Source organism: Somniosus microcephalus, chromosome 16 (assembly GCF_052327205.1).
Source record: "Somniosus microcephalus isolate GS21.2 chromosome 16, FLI_Smic_1.0, whole genome shotgun sequence".
Lineage (NCBI taxonomy): Eukaryota > Metazoa > Chordata > Chondrichthyes > Squaliformes > Somniosidae > Somniosus > Somniosus microcephalus.
In genome coordinates, this window is record NC_141002.1 from 70,745,654 (window position 1) to 70,762,636 (window position 16,983).

Sequence of the window (16,983 nt, forward strand, 5' to 3'; positions counted from 1 at the left end):
TTAATAGTATACTGTCTTTCCATATTAGTCCTCCCAAAGTCTATCACTTCCATACTTCTCCGCATTGAACTCCATGTGCCATGCTTGTGCCCATTTCACCATCCTGTTTATATCATCCTGAAGCCTATAACTATCTTCATCACGGCCTACTACTTTGCCAAAGTTTCATATCATCTGAAAACTTTATAATGCTGCTCCCTACATCCGAGTCTAGGTTGTTTATAAAAATTGCAAAGAGTAATGGACCCAAAACTGACTCTTGGGGAACACCACTGCAAACCATATCCCAGTTGAAAAACATCCATCCACAACCACCCTTTGCTTCCTGTCACTGAGTCAATTTTGTATCCATACCACCACTTTCCCCTTAATTCCATGGGCTTCCATCTTCTTAATAAGCCTCCTGTGTGGCATTTTGTCGAATGCCTTCCGAAAATCCATATATACATCTACTGCACTACCTTGACCAACCTTCTCTGTTACCTCATCAAAAAATTCAATCAAGTTAGTCAGACATGATTTGCCTTTAACAAATCCATGCTGACTCTCCTTAATTAACCCATGCCTTTCCAAATGAAAGTTTATTTTGTCCCTGATAATGGTTTCCAATAACTTCTCCACCATCGATGTTAGACTGACTGGCCCATAGTTTCCTGGTTTATCCCTCTCCCCTTTCTTGAATAGTGGTATAACATTAGCAACCCAGCACTACTCCTGTATCCAATGAGGATTGAAAGATTGTGACCAATGCCTCTGTTATTTCTACCTTTGCTTCTTTCAGCAACCTAGGATACATTCCGTCTGGACCAGGTGACTTACCAACTTTCAGTAATACTAATCTTTTTAGTACGTCTTCTCTATCTATTACTATCCTGTCCATAACTTCCCTTTCCTCTTTTAGTGTAACCTTCACATCACCCGCTTCCTTTGTGAAGACAGATGTAAAGTACCCATTTAATACTTTAGCCATATCCTCTGCCTCTCCGTGAAGATTTCACTTTGGGTCCTGAAAAGGCCCAACTTTTTCCCTAGCTAACCACTTACACTTTATATGTTTATAAAATGTTTTAGGTTTCAATGTAATGTTGCTGCTAATCTTTTCTCGTAACATCTCCTTGCCTCCCGTATTAACTTTTTCAATTCCCTCCTGTACTTTCCATTATCGTCCTCGTAATTAATTGAATCTTGCTCCTAACATTTGTCATAAGCCTCCTTGATCATTAAAGAAAAATAAACAGCACTATTTCACTGAAAAGTAGGATATTTTTAAAGGAGGCTATTTGCAAATCTTAAAATTGATGCAAAATATGAATGTTTATTTTACTGTACTACCTAAGATAATGTAGAGTTTATACTCTCAAATTTCTTTAGAAGTTGGAATCTAAGAATTATACAATTAGATTTTTTTTATCAAACTCTCCAAAGATTTGTTTGCAAAATTTTGGGGATACAGCATACAGAGATAGAACTCTAGTTTATATTACAATCCTGTAACAACTGTCCAAAACATGGAATTGACAAGTGGATCAGTGTCTAAAATACCCTCCATGATGCCTCTATAAGAACATAAGAAGTAGGAGCAGGAGTAGGCCATACGGCCCCTTGGACCTGCTCCGCCATTCAATAGGATCATGGCTGATCCGAATCTAGACTCACGTCCACTTCCCTGCCCTCTCCCCGTAACCCCTAATTCCCTTATCTGCTAGGAAACTGTCTATCTCCGTTTTAAATTTATTTAATGTTGCAGCTTCCACAGCTCTCTGGGGTAGCAAATTCCATAGATTTACTACCCTCTGAGTGAAGAAGTTTCTCCTCATCTCAGTTTTGAAAGGGCAGCCCCTTAATTCTAAGATTATACCCCCTAGTTCTAGTCTCACCCATCAGTAGAAACATCCGCACCGCATCCACCCGATCAAGCCCCCTCACAATCTTATATGTTTCGATAAGATCGCCTCTCATTCTTCTGAACTCCAATGAGTAGAGGCCCAACCTACCCAACTTTTCCTCATACGTCAACCCCCTCATCTCCGGAATCAACCGAGTGAACCTTCTCTGAACCGCCTCGAGAGCAAGTATGTCTTTTCTTAAATATGGAAACCAAAACTGCACGCAGTATTCCAGGTGTGGCCTCACCAATACCCTGTATAACTGCAGCAAGACGTCCCTGTTTTTATACTCCATCCCCCTTGCAATAAAAGCCAAGATTCCATTGGCCTTCCTGATCACCTGCTGCACCTGCATACTAACTTTTTGTGTTTCATGCACCAGGACCCCCAGATCCCTTTGTAATGTAGCACTTTGCAGTTTCTCTCCATTTAGATAATAACTTGCTCTTTGATTTTTTTCTGCCAAAGTGCATAACCTCACACTTTCCAACATTATATTGCATCTGCCAAATCTCTGCCCACTCACTTAGCCTGTCTATGTCCTTTTGCAGGTTTTTTATGTCCTCCTCACTCTCTGCTTTCCCTCCCATCTTTGTATCATCGGCAAACTTGGATATGTTGCACTCGGTCCCTTCCTCCAAATCGTTAATATAGATTGTAAAGAGTTGGGGTCCCAGCACTGACCCCTGCGGAACACCACTAGTTACTGATTGCCAGCCCGAGAACGAACCATTTATCCCAACTCTTTGTTTTCTGTTAGATAGCCAATCGTCCACCCATGCCAGTATATTACCCCCAATCCTGTGACTTTTTATCTTGATCAGTAATCTTTTGTGTGGAACCTTGTCAAATGCCTTTTGGAAGTCCAAATACACTACATCCACTGGTTCCCCTTTATCCACCCTGTATGTTACGTCCTCAAAGAATCCGAGCAAATTTGTCAAACATAACTTCCCCTTCATAAAACCATGCTGACTCTGTCCTATTAAATTATGTTTATCCAAATACTCTGTTACTGTTTCCTTAATAATGGACTCCAACATTTTGCCAACTACAGATGTTAGGCTAACTGGTCTATAGTTTCCAGCTTTTTGTCTACTTCCCTTCTTAAATAAGGGTGTTACATTAGCAGTTTTCCAATCTGCCGGGACCTTTCCTGAGTCCAGGGAGTTTTGGAAAATAATCACCAATGCATCCACAATCCCTACCGCCACTTCTCTCAAGACCCTAGGATGTAGGCCATCAGGTCCGGGGGATTTATCCGCCTTAAGTCCCATTATTTTACCGAGTACCATCTCCTTAGTGATTTTAATCGTGTTTAGCTCCTCCCCCCCCCCCCCCGCCCCACCCCCCATTGCCCCCTGTTTGTCCAGTGTTGGGATATTTTTAGTGTCCTCTACTGTAAAGACTGATACAAAATATTTGTTCAGCGTCTTTGCTATCTCCATGTTCCCCACCACTAGTTTCCCGGTCTCATCCTCTAAGGGACCAACGTTCACTTTAGCCACCCTTTTTCTTTTTATATAGCTGTAGAAACTCTTGCTATCTGTTTTTATATTTTATGCTTGTTTACTTTCATAATCTATCTTCCCTTTCTTAATTAATCTTTTAGTTATTGTTTGCTGGCTTTTAAATGCTTCCCAATCTTCTATCCTTCCACTAGGTTTGGCTACTTTATATGCCCTTGTTTTTAGTCGGATACTATCCTTTATTACTTTACTAAGCCACGGATGGCTGTCTTTTCTTTTACTCCCCTCTACATCCCAATGGTCACGTTAAACCATCAAAATTGTGGGTATAGGCAATAAAATGACACATCTTTTTCCACAGTTACAGATATAAGGCCTCACCCATTACACAATTTGAAAAACAAATCAAATTAATGGTTAAGAACCAAAATGTAGGAAAAGCGGTTGGACACCTCTATTAACAATGGTGACAGTTTCTTCATGTTTTAATCAAGGACTAAACTGTCTTCCACTCCACCTGCATCAAATGAACAATTAACAGCAAGTTTTTCAGGGGGAAAAGATTGCAAAATCCTTGCATAAAACTCTTTCACTAAGTTGTTATTGTTGTCTAGGGAAGAAAGAAGGAGCAAACCAGAAGTATATCATGCAAGTGCAAGGAAGAGGCTCACAAATCTCTTGATATGGTTAATGAAAATTTGCATATAATAGCTACTAATTACATTGATGCTTATGACAAATACTTCTATTTTAAGGTTTAAAATAGTTGTAATATCTTTGAAGTCTGAAAGATGCTGTGAAATAGCAAAGATCAAAAAAAGTGAGGCCTTATATTTTGCTTATCCTGAAAGGTTGCACCCACCCTGTTAAATTTGCCATGGCAAGCCCCTCCACTTGATTTGGATAGTTTATCTGTGGATGGAAAACATGCCAAAAGGCAGTTATGCATGCTGATTGACCGGGAAGCCCAAAATTGGGTATTTCAGCAACTCTTAAAGGGCTTTGGAGCTGAAAGCAACCCAACTCTTAAAGTAGAGGACCAAGCTACCTGGGTGGAGGTCAAAGAGTGATTCAGTTTGATACCTCAGGTCTATCGTACCTAGGAGAAAATGAGGAATAAGTTTGCTGATAAGGAAAAATGTCAAGGTAAGTGTACCTGCATTTGCGTACATGCTTACCTTCCTCCACAGGAGGTGTAGCACCAATAATATTTCTGTCCCGCACCCTTAGATAGATGGCAGGAAGCAACCGTTTACCCCTTCCTACTACGCTCTTTCACACAACAGAAGATGGACTAAACAAGTGAAGGGGGCACAATAAAACTGTACATAACAGTTCAAAGTTCAGCTCGCAGTGTACTGCCAGTACAGTCAGGTCACTTTATGCACCATCCTGCTCCTTGCATTTCTCTAATGCTAGCTCTTCAACAGAGGTATGAAACATAGCGTGCATTTACAGTCAAGGCTGAGTCATTTTGCATAGATCCAGTTGATTTATGCTCAACAAGTCGTGGTCAGACCCTATCTGGAGTATTACTCTCAGGTTTGGGCACCACACCTCAGGAAGGATATATTGACCTTAGAGAAGGTGCAGTACAGATTTACTGAAATGATACCGGGCTAAAATGGTTAAGTTATGAAGACAGGTTTAATTCATTCAATTAAATGGCGTACTGACTCGAGGGTCTGAATGGCCTACTCTTGTTCCTATATTCCTAAAACATTAACACTGGATCAGTGAATTAAAGTGCATTACACCAGTTTAATCATAGTAGCAATTTGAGGAGCATATGCAAAAAATTGCTACTGCTCTGTTAATACAAGCACAAAATTACAACAAAATGCGCTCTTAGCACATACTGTAAAGCACTTTTACTCCCACAAAGTGGATTATTGAGAGATATTGGCACAAACCTGTTGGTTTCCTTGTCTTCTTACTTCCAATTTGAAGTAACGATTTGGTTTTGCCAAAGAAAATAAAGGTCATAGTCATAGAATCATAATGGTACAGAAGGAGGCCATTCGGCCCATCGAGTCCCGCCGGCTCTCTAGATCAATCCAGTCAGTCCCATTCCCCCGCTCTATCCCCGTAGCCCTGCTAGTTTATTTCCCTCAAGTGCCTATCCAGTCTCCCCTTGAAAACATTGAGGGGGAAAAATGTGGTTGCTTTTCGCCTCTCATTAGCACCCTAAGAGGGGGCAAAGCAACTAGCGCCCGGGCACGGCGTTGCCAGCGCCTCCCGTGACATTCAGCGGGATATTAGCGGCGGTGGTAACCGTTAGCGCCCCACAGTGGTGCGCCGTCGGCGATGACGTCATCGCTGTGCGTAGCACCCCGCTCGTGCCCTGGCCGCGATCTTCGGTGGTGCCCCCCGACTTACCGCCGGATGCTATGTCCGACGGGTTCAGGGGAGCCTACCTGCGGCCAGGGTGGCACTAGTTAAAGGGGAGGTGGCGGGTGGCCATTTTTGTTGCTGGCCACCTGCCCCCGTTGCTGTCCCCGGCCCCCGTGAAGCCCCCCCACGGGGTGCCGGCTGCTCTCCGTGAGCCCGGCACTCCTCTTGAGTGCCAGGCTCGTTTGCCGGCACTCCCGATCCCTGGTGGCCCAGCTGGGCACCGGGACGCGCTGCGCCAGGCCCCTCCCCTTTAAGAAGGGGAGGAAGGCCTGCAGTACCACGGCGCGACGTGCCGCAGCGCCGCGATATTCCCTCGCAGCATCCCAAGAGGGAGGCGAGGCGCTTCCAGTAGCGCCCCACTTCCCTCCTGGGGTGCTACCATTCAATTTCGGCCGCGGGGCCGCTAATTTTTTCGGCCCGACTCAATTTTTCCCCCCATGTGTCTCCACTTTCACCACTTCTGTCGGCAGCGAATTCCAGGTCATCACCACTCGCTGCATAAATAAGTTTTTCCTCACATCCCCCCTGTATCTCTTGCCCAAAACCTTAAATCTGGGTCCCCTAATCCTTATACCATCAACTAGTAGGAACAGCCTTTCTCCGTCTAGCCCATCCAAACCCATCATAATCTTGTACACCTCTATCAAATCACCCCTCAACCTCCTTTGCTCTAATGAAAACAAATCCAGCTTCTCCAACCTGTCCTTGTAGCTAAGATCCCCCATCCCGGAACCATTCTGGTAAATCTCCTCTGCACCCTCTCAAGGGCCTTCACATCCTTCCTAAAGTGTGGTGACCAGAACTAGACGCAATACTCCAGTTGTGGCCTAACCAGCCTTTTATAAAGATTCAGCATAACTTCTCTACTTTTGTACTCCATACCTCTATTTATGAAGCCCAAGATCCCACATGCTTTGTTAACCACTCTCTCAATATATCCTGCCACCTTCAGGGACCGATGCACATTAACTCCCAGGTCCCTCTGTCCCTGCACACTCTTTAAAACTCTACCATTAAGTGTATATTGCCTCTCCCTGTTCCTTCTGCCAAAATGCATCACCTCGCACTTCTCTGTATTAAATTCCATCTGCCACTTGTCTGTCCATTCTGCTAGCCTTTCAATGTCCTGTTGCAGTCAATTGGTATCATCATCACTGTTTGGTGTCATCGGCAAATTTAGAAATTTTACTCTGTATTCCAAGGTATACATTCAAATGAAAATGGTTCCAAATGGGCAACCTTCAATTTGTATCTGAACTTTGGTAATGCAGTAAAATGCTAATAGAACAGTAAAATCTTTATCATTTGGTGCTGTGTCTTGTGGGGAAATAAAACACAGAATATGTCCAAAAAAATCACCACATAATGAGTCTGATATTGTAGTTTATGAAGTCGCCTCCATCTCATGATGTGCTATAGCAGTAGAACATTCTAGTCTGTATATTTCCCAATACCCAAACGTTTATAGGCTGCACCACACACATCAGATTAGAACTTGGTTTTGTTAAAATTGTTTTAATCATACATCTCAACTATAACCTCTGTGGAAGATTTGTTTTGTGTGTTTTATATAGTGAAATCTTAAACTCATTCCGAAAATGAGATTCAATTATTACGGTATATTTTGAATGGACCTTTTTCTGTAATGGTGCATAAAAACAAAGTGAATGCAATGATTTCATCTTTAACTAACATTTTTATATTCAAATCAAAATTAGAATTTGCTTTAGTCTGCTCAATGAATGCTATGAATTAAAACTTCATTCTTGGATTTTAAATTTGTTGAATCCTACTTTGTAGTATTCAATATTGTGATAGAAAGTTTCATCATTACAGCGCTGTCAGCGCATGGAGGGACATTCAGATTTTTGAGGTGAAGTTAACTGCAGGTAATCATTTGAAGTGGAAATATTCAGAAATAATTGTTCTGTGGATTAGTTACAATTTATCGACATTGATACTGAGATTTGAGAGGTCAGGAAGACATAACACAAGTTGTGGGCAAATTTAGAATGCGTTGGTAATTGCACTGTGACTATAACTGTCTCAACACAACGTGCAGCAGAAATGTGCGTACTAATTTCACACACGGCCGCCATCATTCTGTTTTCACTGCTGTAAAATAACAGTGTCTGAAGCTGTGGAAAAATAACACAAAAAGATGTAGAACAGAAATTGCATCTTTACAATGTACTAACGGAATTGGTTGAATACATTAGGAGTGTGTAAGTATTACATGCTACTACTGTGTGTTTAAAAAAAGGTTAGAATCATAATTTTATAGCACAAGAGGCATTTCAGCCCTTTGTGTCAGCACCAGCTCTCTGAAAGAATTGTTCATTTAGTCCCTGATCTTCTTCCATTCCCTTTTCCATTTTTCTTTTTCAAATATTCATCCACTTCCCTTTGAAAAATGTTTATGGACTCTGCTTCTACCTCCGTTCTTTGGAGGATATTCCACATCCTGACAACCTTCGGTGGAAATAAAATTCTTCAGACCTCTCTTTTTGCTCTTTTGGTGATGATGTTTAATCTCCAGATACTGACCAGTGGAAATACATTTTCTCCCTTTTACTTTATCAAAGCCTTTAAATTTTGAACATCTCTGTTAGTTCTCCTTTGCTCTAATGAAAAGAATCTAAGTTCTCTGGTCTCACCTCATAACTAAAGTTGCTCCTCCCTCCTCTTACAATGAATACATTTTTAATAATGAACCAAACTGAAGCACGAGATGTGGTCAAGTTCTATAGATCTTTCAGGTGAACATTTTTGGAAAGCAAAACAACATTTTGTAACTAAACAAAAAATTATACAGCATGTGTAATCCAAATTGGGCTGTATTTAAAGCAAAACTGGGATAGAATACAAGACAGATGACAAATCTTAATACAAAAGCAAAATACTGCGGATGCTGGAAATAAAAACAAAAAATGCTGGAAATACTCAGCAGGTCAGGCAGCATTTGTACAGAGTTAACGGGGTCGATTTTCCCGAAGCTGTCGGGAAGAAGGCGGGACTACAACTTTCGGGTTTTAGACCCGCCTACATCGACGTCCGGCCAATCCACGCGATTTGCCCTTGATTGACCTTGTTGAGCCCGCCCAGCGGGCTCAGCAGGCCAATTAAGGGCCACCCGGCAACAGGTGACATCACATACTGCAATTTCATCTGTCAAGAGTTCTTGACAGATGAAATATCAGTGTTTCACAGCTGTTTGAAGCTGCCAAACACTGACAGTCTGAGTTCTAACATGAGTCCTTCTGCATAGACTCAGTTGGAACTCTCAGCAGCACTCAAAGCTGAAGGCTGTCACTTTTCACAGATCGCAGCCATTCAGCTTTAAGTGCCGGCTGAGTGATGCGCTCCCGGCGCCTACAGGAAGAAAGGCTGTTAAGGTAAGTACAGGTAAGTAAAAGTTCTTTACACACTTTAGACACACCAAACACACTTACCTTTGCACTCATGCACCCATCACTCACCTGAACACCGACATCGCGACCCCTCCAACTCCTTCAACCCGACGGCCCGCTTGCTCTAACCTGGTGTGGTTTGGAGCCGTCGGGAATCCCACACGACACCCCTCAAAATAGGGATTAGGCTAAAAACTGCCTGTTAACTACCTGTTAACAGGCAGTTAATTGGCACTAATCCCTTCCCGCCTCGGGTCGGCGGGTCCCCGCCGCCTCTGAAACTTGCATGGAGCGGGGTTTTGGGCGGGATGGTGTCGGGACCCCCGAATTCGGGATTCCCCCCCCCCCCCCCACATGCCTGAAACCCCGTCTGACGGCTCCAGGAAAATCGACCCCAACATTTCAGGTTGTTAACTCTGTTTCTGTCTCCACAGATGCTGCCTGGCCTGCTGAGTATTTCCAGCATTTTCTATTTTCATTTAAAATTACAAACCTTTCTATTTCCTGCTTAAATGTGATGCATGATCCAGATTTTTGCTCTTTCTCAATCATGTTTCTGAAAAATGTCATTTTTTAGAGTCTTTGGGGGAAAAATTCAGTATCGCCCCATTTGGGGCGCCATTATCGGCCGTGCGCAAAGTTTAGCGCCTGGCGCTAATTATCGCCTCCGACGGCAAACTTGGCTTTTATCGCCCCTGGAGGTGATTGGAGCGCTAAATCAGGCGCTTCACACCTGTCTTAAGGCACAAACGCCGAGGAGTGAGGCGCTAACTCAGAGCGCTGGCGAAGCAAGGAAGGGCAAATCAAAATGAACCTGCAAAGTGCTGCTCAGTACTCAAAACTCCTTCACACAGCGTTGAATCTCTCCAGAAGTCTCTCTCTCTCTCTCTCTCTCTCTCAGAATGCGTGGTGCAAAAATGTCACCGACAAAAAAAGGCAGGAAGCGGTCGCCTTTAAATAGCGCTCCCCTGGTCCCTTTCTGACAGCAAAACGCTCCCCTCAACCTGTCGTTGCTAGCGGCAGGCGGTAAGGCAGGGGGCGCCATTCAATATCCGGTCCAGGGCGCTAACGGGGTGTTGCGCACTCGACTGACGTCACGATCTGCCGGCGCAGGAGATCGTGGCGGTAGTGTGTAGTGCCGCCGCAAAATGTCTAGTTAACTTCGCGAGCGGCGCAAACATCGCCGCGCCCGGGCGCTAGCTGCTTTGCACCCCAATTAGCGCCCTCTTAAGGCGCTAATGGGAGGCGCAAACAACTGAATTTTTCCCCCTTTAGGTGTTACTCTACTTCCCAGTTTATGCATGGGATTATTTGACAACCATATTTGATGCATTTTTCTTTTTCTTCCATAAGGTTCTTTTTATTGGAGATTCAACCAACAGGGGAATGATGTACTACCTTATGGAGGAAGTGAATGAAACTCTTCAGGAATGGGACAAAGCTCATGACACTAAATTCTTTAACAATTTAAATGGAGGCAAGACATTCACTAGTTATGCTTATTATCCCCAGTTCTGGCTGAGTTTAGATCAAAGACCTACATTTGAAAAGGCTTTGGAGCAACTTATACAAAGGTACATTACTTGATAAACCTGGCCTTATTTCAATTCTTTTTTTTTCTTGCCAGTTTTCTCCCTTCCCCTCCTCTTGTGACCGCATTGACTTTTTGCCAGGGCATGGAGGGTGCCCATGAAACCAAGTAGCTATTATTCATATCTAAGTCTTGACACTGAGTATTGGCAGGCTATTTGGTAAACAAGTACATCAGGAGAGCATGTAGTATGGCTTAACTACTCACTGGATAAACTTACTGAGCCACCAAGAGCAATTTCAGTTCTTAATTCAATGTCTAGAAATACTGTTTAGACAAATCAATTTTAATATGTTATTAAATTTAAAAAGTGCTTAAAGGACAATAAGAGCATTTCAATAATTGTTTTCTACAACAGTGAAGTATATTTTGGAGTATATCCTAAATTCAGGTATTTCAAGTGCTGTTTGCGTATTTGATTACATCAGTAACACAGAGCAAACACACAAGATAAAGTAAAATATATATATATATATATATGAAAACTGAGAAATTAATATTCTGGTGCTACTGTTCTTGATTTATGTAATGACCTTGCAATACAAAGTAAAACTGCTCATATAATAAATTAATAAAATTAACTTTCAAATCTGGTAACAGAATTTAGCGCATTCCTTCGTTTCAGTGCAGCTGGGTTGTTACGTGAAAAGCATAATGAAATTCTGCAGTTGTTGGCTAGCAACTATTGGGAGAAATTTACAATCCTGTTTTTTTTCTTCTTTTCACTCTTGAAGGAGTGACTTATGCTGATGAACAGTTCCACAGTTGCCAACAGTCATCTGGTACCTCACCCAAATAGTAATTGTTCGGTGAAACTAGAGAATGATGGCAATCTATTCCATCATGGAGGGCATCACAGCCTTGCTGATCTTCTCTGACAGCCAAGTACACACTGGTGATTTGACTTGGGAAACCTGGCCGGGAATGCCAATTATAACCAATTGAAGAATCCCTACCACTATTCTGGCTGAGATCATCTAGGAAAAGTATCAAAGCTGGTATCTTCCTGGTCTATATGGCTCTGTATTAAATCATCCAGTACATTTGCACTGGGCCATTATGAAACCAATTACAGAGATAATTATGCATAGAGCACCAGGAGCATTTTGACGTCTCACCTTTAAAAGTTTTATTAAATTGTAAATACATCATAACTATGAAGTTAATTGTGAGAAAATATACACATTACAATGCAATTAATTTGAGAATCTTGTCTCTTCTTGCTTTTAGGTCACATCCCTTAGAAAACAATGATCAGACAGTCCTGGTTGTAGGTGGTGTGCAATGGTTAAATACACGTCATTTGCACATTATACAAAAAGTTTTACAAAGGTAATGCAGAACATGTAAAGTTGTGGTGTATATTTTTTTTTACAAATGTGTATTAGAAGAGAAGATTCTATTGCTGTAATGGAATCTTTGATTAACACAGGCATCCCTATTTTTATTTCCACTCTGTCCTCCCAGAATATTTTGGCATCCCCTCATAACAATTTGTGCCTCTTACTCACCAATTTTATTTGCAACTTTGTCCTTTTATGTACAAACAAATCAAACCTGCCTCTGTCAGTTTGGCAATCTTACTTGTTTTAAAGCCTCCTCCTTCTGATCTATTTATAACTTTCCTGTTTTTCCCTTTTATCTTTCCTATTCTCCTCGTTCCTTTTGCTTTTCTTTCTGCTTGCTTGTTTTGTTTTCTTTCCTTTTCCTGCCATATTGTTTTAAATCCTGTCCCACAGCCTTGTTGGGGTGAAGCTAGTCCATCCTATAAGGGCCACCCACTTCCCAAAATCATCCCAACATCCTAGGAGCGAACACTTCCCTCCTACAACATCTCTCCAGCATGCATTTACCTCTTTCACTATTCCTATATTCACTAGTGTGTGACACTGGGAGTTATCTTGAAATTACGACCATTGAGTTCCAACTCTTTAATCTGTCTCTTAATTGCTGAAACTGTACTTGCAGAATTATTAATTCTATTTCTTCCTACATCATTGGTTCCAATGTGAACCACAATTTCTGGCTGTTCCCTTTCCAAAATATTTTGCACCCATTCAAATATATCCCTTACCCTGGTACCTAGGAGGCAACTTGGCATACAGGACTCTTGGTTGTGGTACAAGAGTGCCTATCTACTCCCATAACTACACAATCCCTATTAATACCATGATTCTGTGCTTAACATCCCCCTCTTTGACACTAATTTGCTATACAATAACATGTGGTTGCCCTCCTCTAAGCTGTTGTCATTGTCACAGGTCTCCCAATTCAACACTCTCAGGCGATTTCTGCAGTGCATCTTAACTTTTCTTCCTAAGCTGAGGGATGGTCACCTAACTCTCTCCCTCACTAATGTGGATTCCAGAAACCAATCCGCTTTCTCTGTGATGGAGTGTTACTCAAACTCAGAAACTTTGAGCCAACACTTTCGTCCTACAACATCTCTCCAGCATGTATTGACCTCCCTCACTATCCCTATTCAGAGCTTGAGCACAAGTAGCTAGGGACACTTCCTGTACACAAAATGCATCCAGGACCTCCCACATCACATAGGTATTACATGTTACAGGCTTTAGCTGTCCCACATATTAAACTAAACTGTTAGTAAATTCTAACAGCAACTTAGTAATTCAGCCCCTTGAATTCAGTTTTCATCCAACTGCAACCCAAGGCTAAACTTCCCCCAAGGCTGAGGCTATACTCCCCTGGTCTCTTGCTGCTCAAGATTAATATCTCACTAAAATACTCAAATTGATACTCTTAATTTACACAATTACCCAAATGCCACAGGGGGGGAAAAGCCAATTGGAGAATAGCTAATCACACTATTTACATAATCAAGCAATTAACCTATTACCAGCTTAAACCAACCCACAGGTAAGGCATCATTATTATTTTCAATGCAGTATGTGTTTGTTTCTGATTATAATCACTCAATTTGGTGGCTGTGCCTTCTGTTGCCTAGGCCCTAAGCTCTGGAATTACCTGCCTAAACCTCTCTGCCTCTCTACCTCTCTTTCCTCCTTTAAGACGCTCCTTAAAACCTACCTCTTTGACCAAGCTTTTGGTCATCTGCCCTAATTTATCCTTATGTGGATCGGTGTCAAATTTTTTGTCTTAAAATACTCCTGTGCAGCGCTTTGGGACATTTTACTATGCTAAGGCGCTATATAAATATTGTGTTAAATGTTAAGCAGTATTTATGTGCCAAAATACTTCCAAATTACTGCTTTCAGAGCATGGACAGATGCTTCTGACTTTATTCTGTGCAATAAAAGTTACTTTAGTGGCAGTAAAAGAATGATGACTAGTGGTTACACTAGTCTATTAGGATATTGTTATTCTTTTCATGCAAAACAAACCTAATCTTTTACAGTTGTTTGGTATATAATATAAACTAGTTAGAGGAATGGAAGAGAAAATCCACACAGTAAGTCAAAAAGTGTGAGAAAAAGACCGGCAGGACATCTAGACCATTACCTAAATAAGAGTTCTGTACACAAACGCATGTAGCATAAGAAATAAAACAAGTGAGTTACAAGCACAAATTCAGCTCGAAGGGTATGATGTAGTAACTGTCATAAATCTCATCATCGAGAAACTAGCTATGAAATAACACTGGACGGCCAGCTGGTGGCGCCGTCCAAGGAGTATAAATACTCGGGCATGGGCCCCAGCTTGCCAGGGACATTTTGTAAAGACAAGGAGCTAGTGGATACAACTAGACTTCCATGTTCTGAAATATGTTGATTAAAGCCTTGCTTTATGCTCAAACCAAGTGTGTAGTGAGTTTTATTACGTCAGTAACCATTACAGAGACCTGGCTAAAAGCTGGGTATGAGTGGGAACTAAATATTCCAGGCTACAGGGTATTTAGAAAGGACAGGGAACTTGAAAAATATTGATAAAAGATACAATTAGAGCAGTAGTAAGAGTCATAGAGTTATACAGCACGGATAGAGGCCCTTCGGCCCATTGTGTCCGCGCCGGCCATCAAGCCCTGTCTAATCTAATCCCATATTCCAGCATTTGGTCCGTAGCCTTGTATGCTATGGCATTTCAAGTGCTCATCCAAATGCTTCTTAAATGTTGTGAGGGTTCCTGCCTCCACAACCCTTTCAGGCAGCGAGTTCCAGACTCCAACCACCCTCTGGGTGAAAAAGTTCTTTCTCAAATCCCCTCTAAACCTCCCGCCCTTTACCTTGAATCTATGCCCCCTAGTTATTGACCCCTCTACTAAGGGAAAAAGCTCCTCAGCATCCATCCTATCTATGCCCCTCATAATTTTGTACACCTCAATCATGTCCCCCCTCAGCCTCCTCTGCTCCAAGGAAAACAAACCCAATCTGCCCAGTCTCTCTTCATAGCTGAAGCGCTCCAGCCCTGGTAACATCCTGGTGAACCTCCTCTGCACCCTCTCCAACGCGATCACATCCTTCCTGTAGTGTGGCGACCAGAACTGCACACAGTATTCCAGCTGTGGCCTAACCAGTGTTTTATACAGCTCCATCATAACCTCCTTGCTCTTATATTCAATGCCTCGGCTAATGAGGGCAAGTATCCCATATGCCTTTTTTACCACCTTATCCACCTGTTCCGCCGCCTTCAGGGATCTGTGTACTTGCACACCCAGATCCCTCTGACCCTCCGTCTTGCCTAGGGTCTTACCATTCATTGTGTATTCCCTTGCCTTGTTAGTCCCCCCAAAGTGCATCACCTCGCACTTTTCCGGGTTAAATTCCATTTGCCACTGTTCCGCCCATCTGACCAACCCATCTATATCGTCCTGCAGACTGAGGCTACCCTCCTCGCTATTTACCACCCTACCAATTTTTGTATCATCCGCGAACTTACTGATCATACTGATCAAGCAGTGGAAACACTATGGGCTAGAAATTCAGTAGCACCCAGGAAGGAGCACTAACTTTTGAGAAGTTGGAAGTTTAGCACCAGGCGCTAATCAATCTCGCTGCCCGCTAAATTCAATCTCAGCGCTAAATCAGGCGCTAATGACATAGGTGAGTGGCATTAGACTCCAAGCGATAAGGACTATGAAGTGTTGTGTAATCGGGAGTGAGCTTGACGAAGGCGCCTTCCAGCCATTAAAGGGAAGGGTCACTGGAGTCTGCACACCAGCCCCAGTGATTCGGGGAGTGCAGAACAGCGATATGCTGTGGGATGAAATGCAAATTCCTTTGAGGGCCTGCAACACTCCGGGGACTAAGCAGCCTTTATTCGGCTGCAGATACCTCCTGCACTCTCTGCTACTCATAACTGACCTTTGGAACGGAAGTTCCTTGACAGCTGTGGCGCATCCCTTTAAGTAGCGTCCTGCCAGATGCCAGTTTCATGCCTCCGCTCCCTGGCGCTGTCGACGCGAGGCGGTAAGGCAGGCGGCACTACTGAAGTTTGCAAATTGGGCGCCCAGCGAGCTTTGCACGATCTACATGGCGAAAGGTGTCGAGGCGCTAACTGTTATCGCCGACGCTACGGGGCCGGTGAATTTGCCGTGCAGCGCGGGATTCGCCCCGCCTGGCGCTACTGTCTGAGCGCCTCCGCCAGGCGCTAACTGGGGGCGCTAACATGCCGAATTTCTCCCCCTAAGGGTAGAGTTAAGGAACAGCAGGGATGCAAAACTCATGCAGGAGTTGTCTACAGACCTCCCGATAGTAGTGTTGTAGTGGTGGGATGTATAAATGCGGCGATCAAGGAATCTTGTAGCAAAAACCATATGGTTATAATGGGAGATTTTAATTTTTCTGGGTGAAACAGTTCAAGTGGTAAAGGCAATGAATTTCTAGAATGTACTCAGGACAGTTTTCTTGAACTGTTTTAGAACCGACCAGGGAAGAAGCCATACTAGATTTAGTGATGAGTAGCAAACCAGAATTAGTTAACAATCTATCAGTAAGGGAACATCTTGCGAATAGCGAATATGCTTGAATTTGATATTAGTAAACCTACAAACAGTGGAAAGTATTTAAAGAAGTACAGGAAACTTTGGTTTATCCGGAGGTTATATGTCCGGAATACTCGATCTAACAGCAAAAAATCAGGAGCTGTTTTCTATAAGTTTTTTTTAGTTCTCGTTGCTTTTTTTTCCCCAGTCAGGCACTGCAAGGTCTGTAGCTATAGCAACAGCTTCAGCTAGAGACGCTTGCAGCCGACTATTTAGAAGCTGTTGCTAAGCAACAGTATTTGTTGTCAGATACGGAGATGAAAACCTCCGT

General features: G+C 42.7%; 1 protein-coding gene across 1 annotated transcript in view; it reads left to right on the plus strand.

The window, feature by feature from the left end:
* cped1 (cadherin-like and PC-esterase domain containing 1) overlaps positions 1 to 16,983 on the plus strand; it is a 289,359-nt gene that overhangs the window by 232,127 nt on the left and 40,249 nt on the right. Inside the window, exons 18-19 of the mRNA XM_086009209.1 lie at positions 10,513 to 10,733; positions 11,981 to 12,082. Of these exons, the coding sequence (XP_085865335.1) occupies positions 10,513 to 10,733; positions 11,981 to 12,082 (323 nt within the window). The remainder of the gene's footprint in view (positions 1 to 10,512; positions 10,734 to 11,980; positions 12,083 to 16,983) is intronic.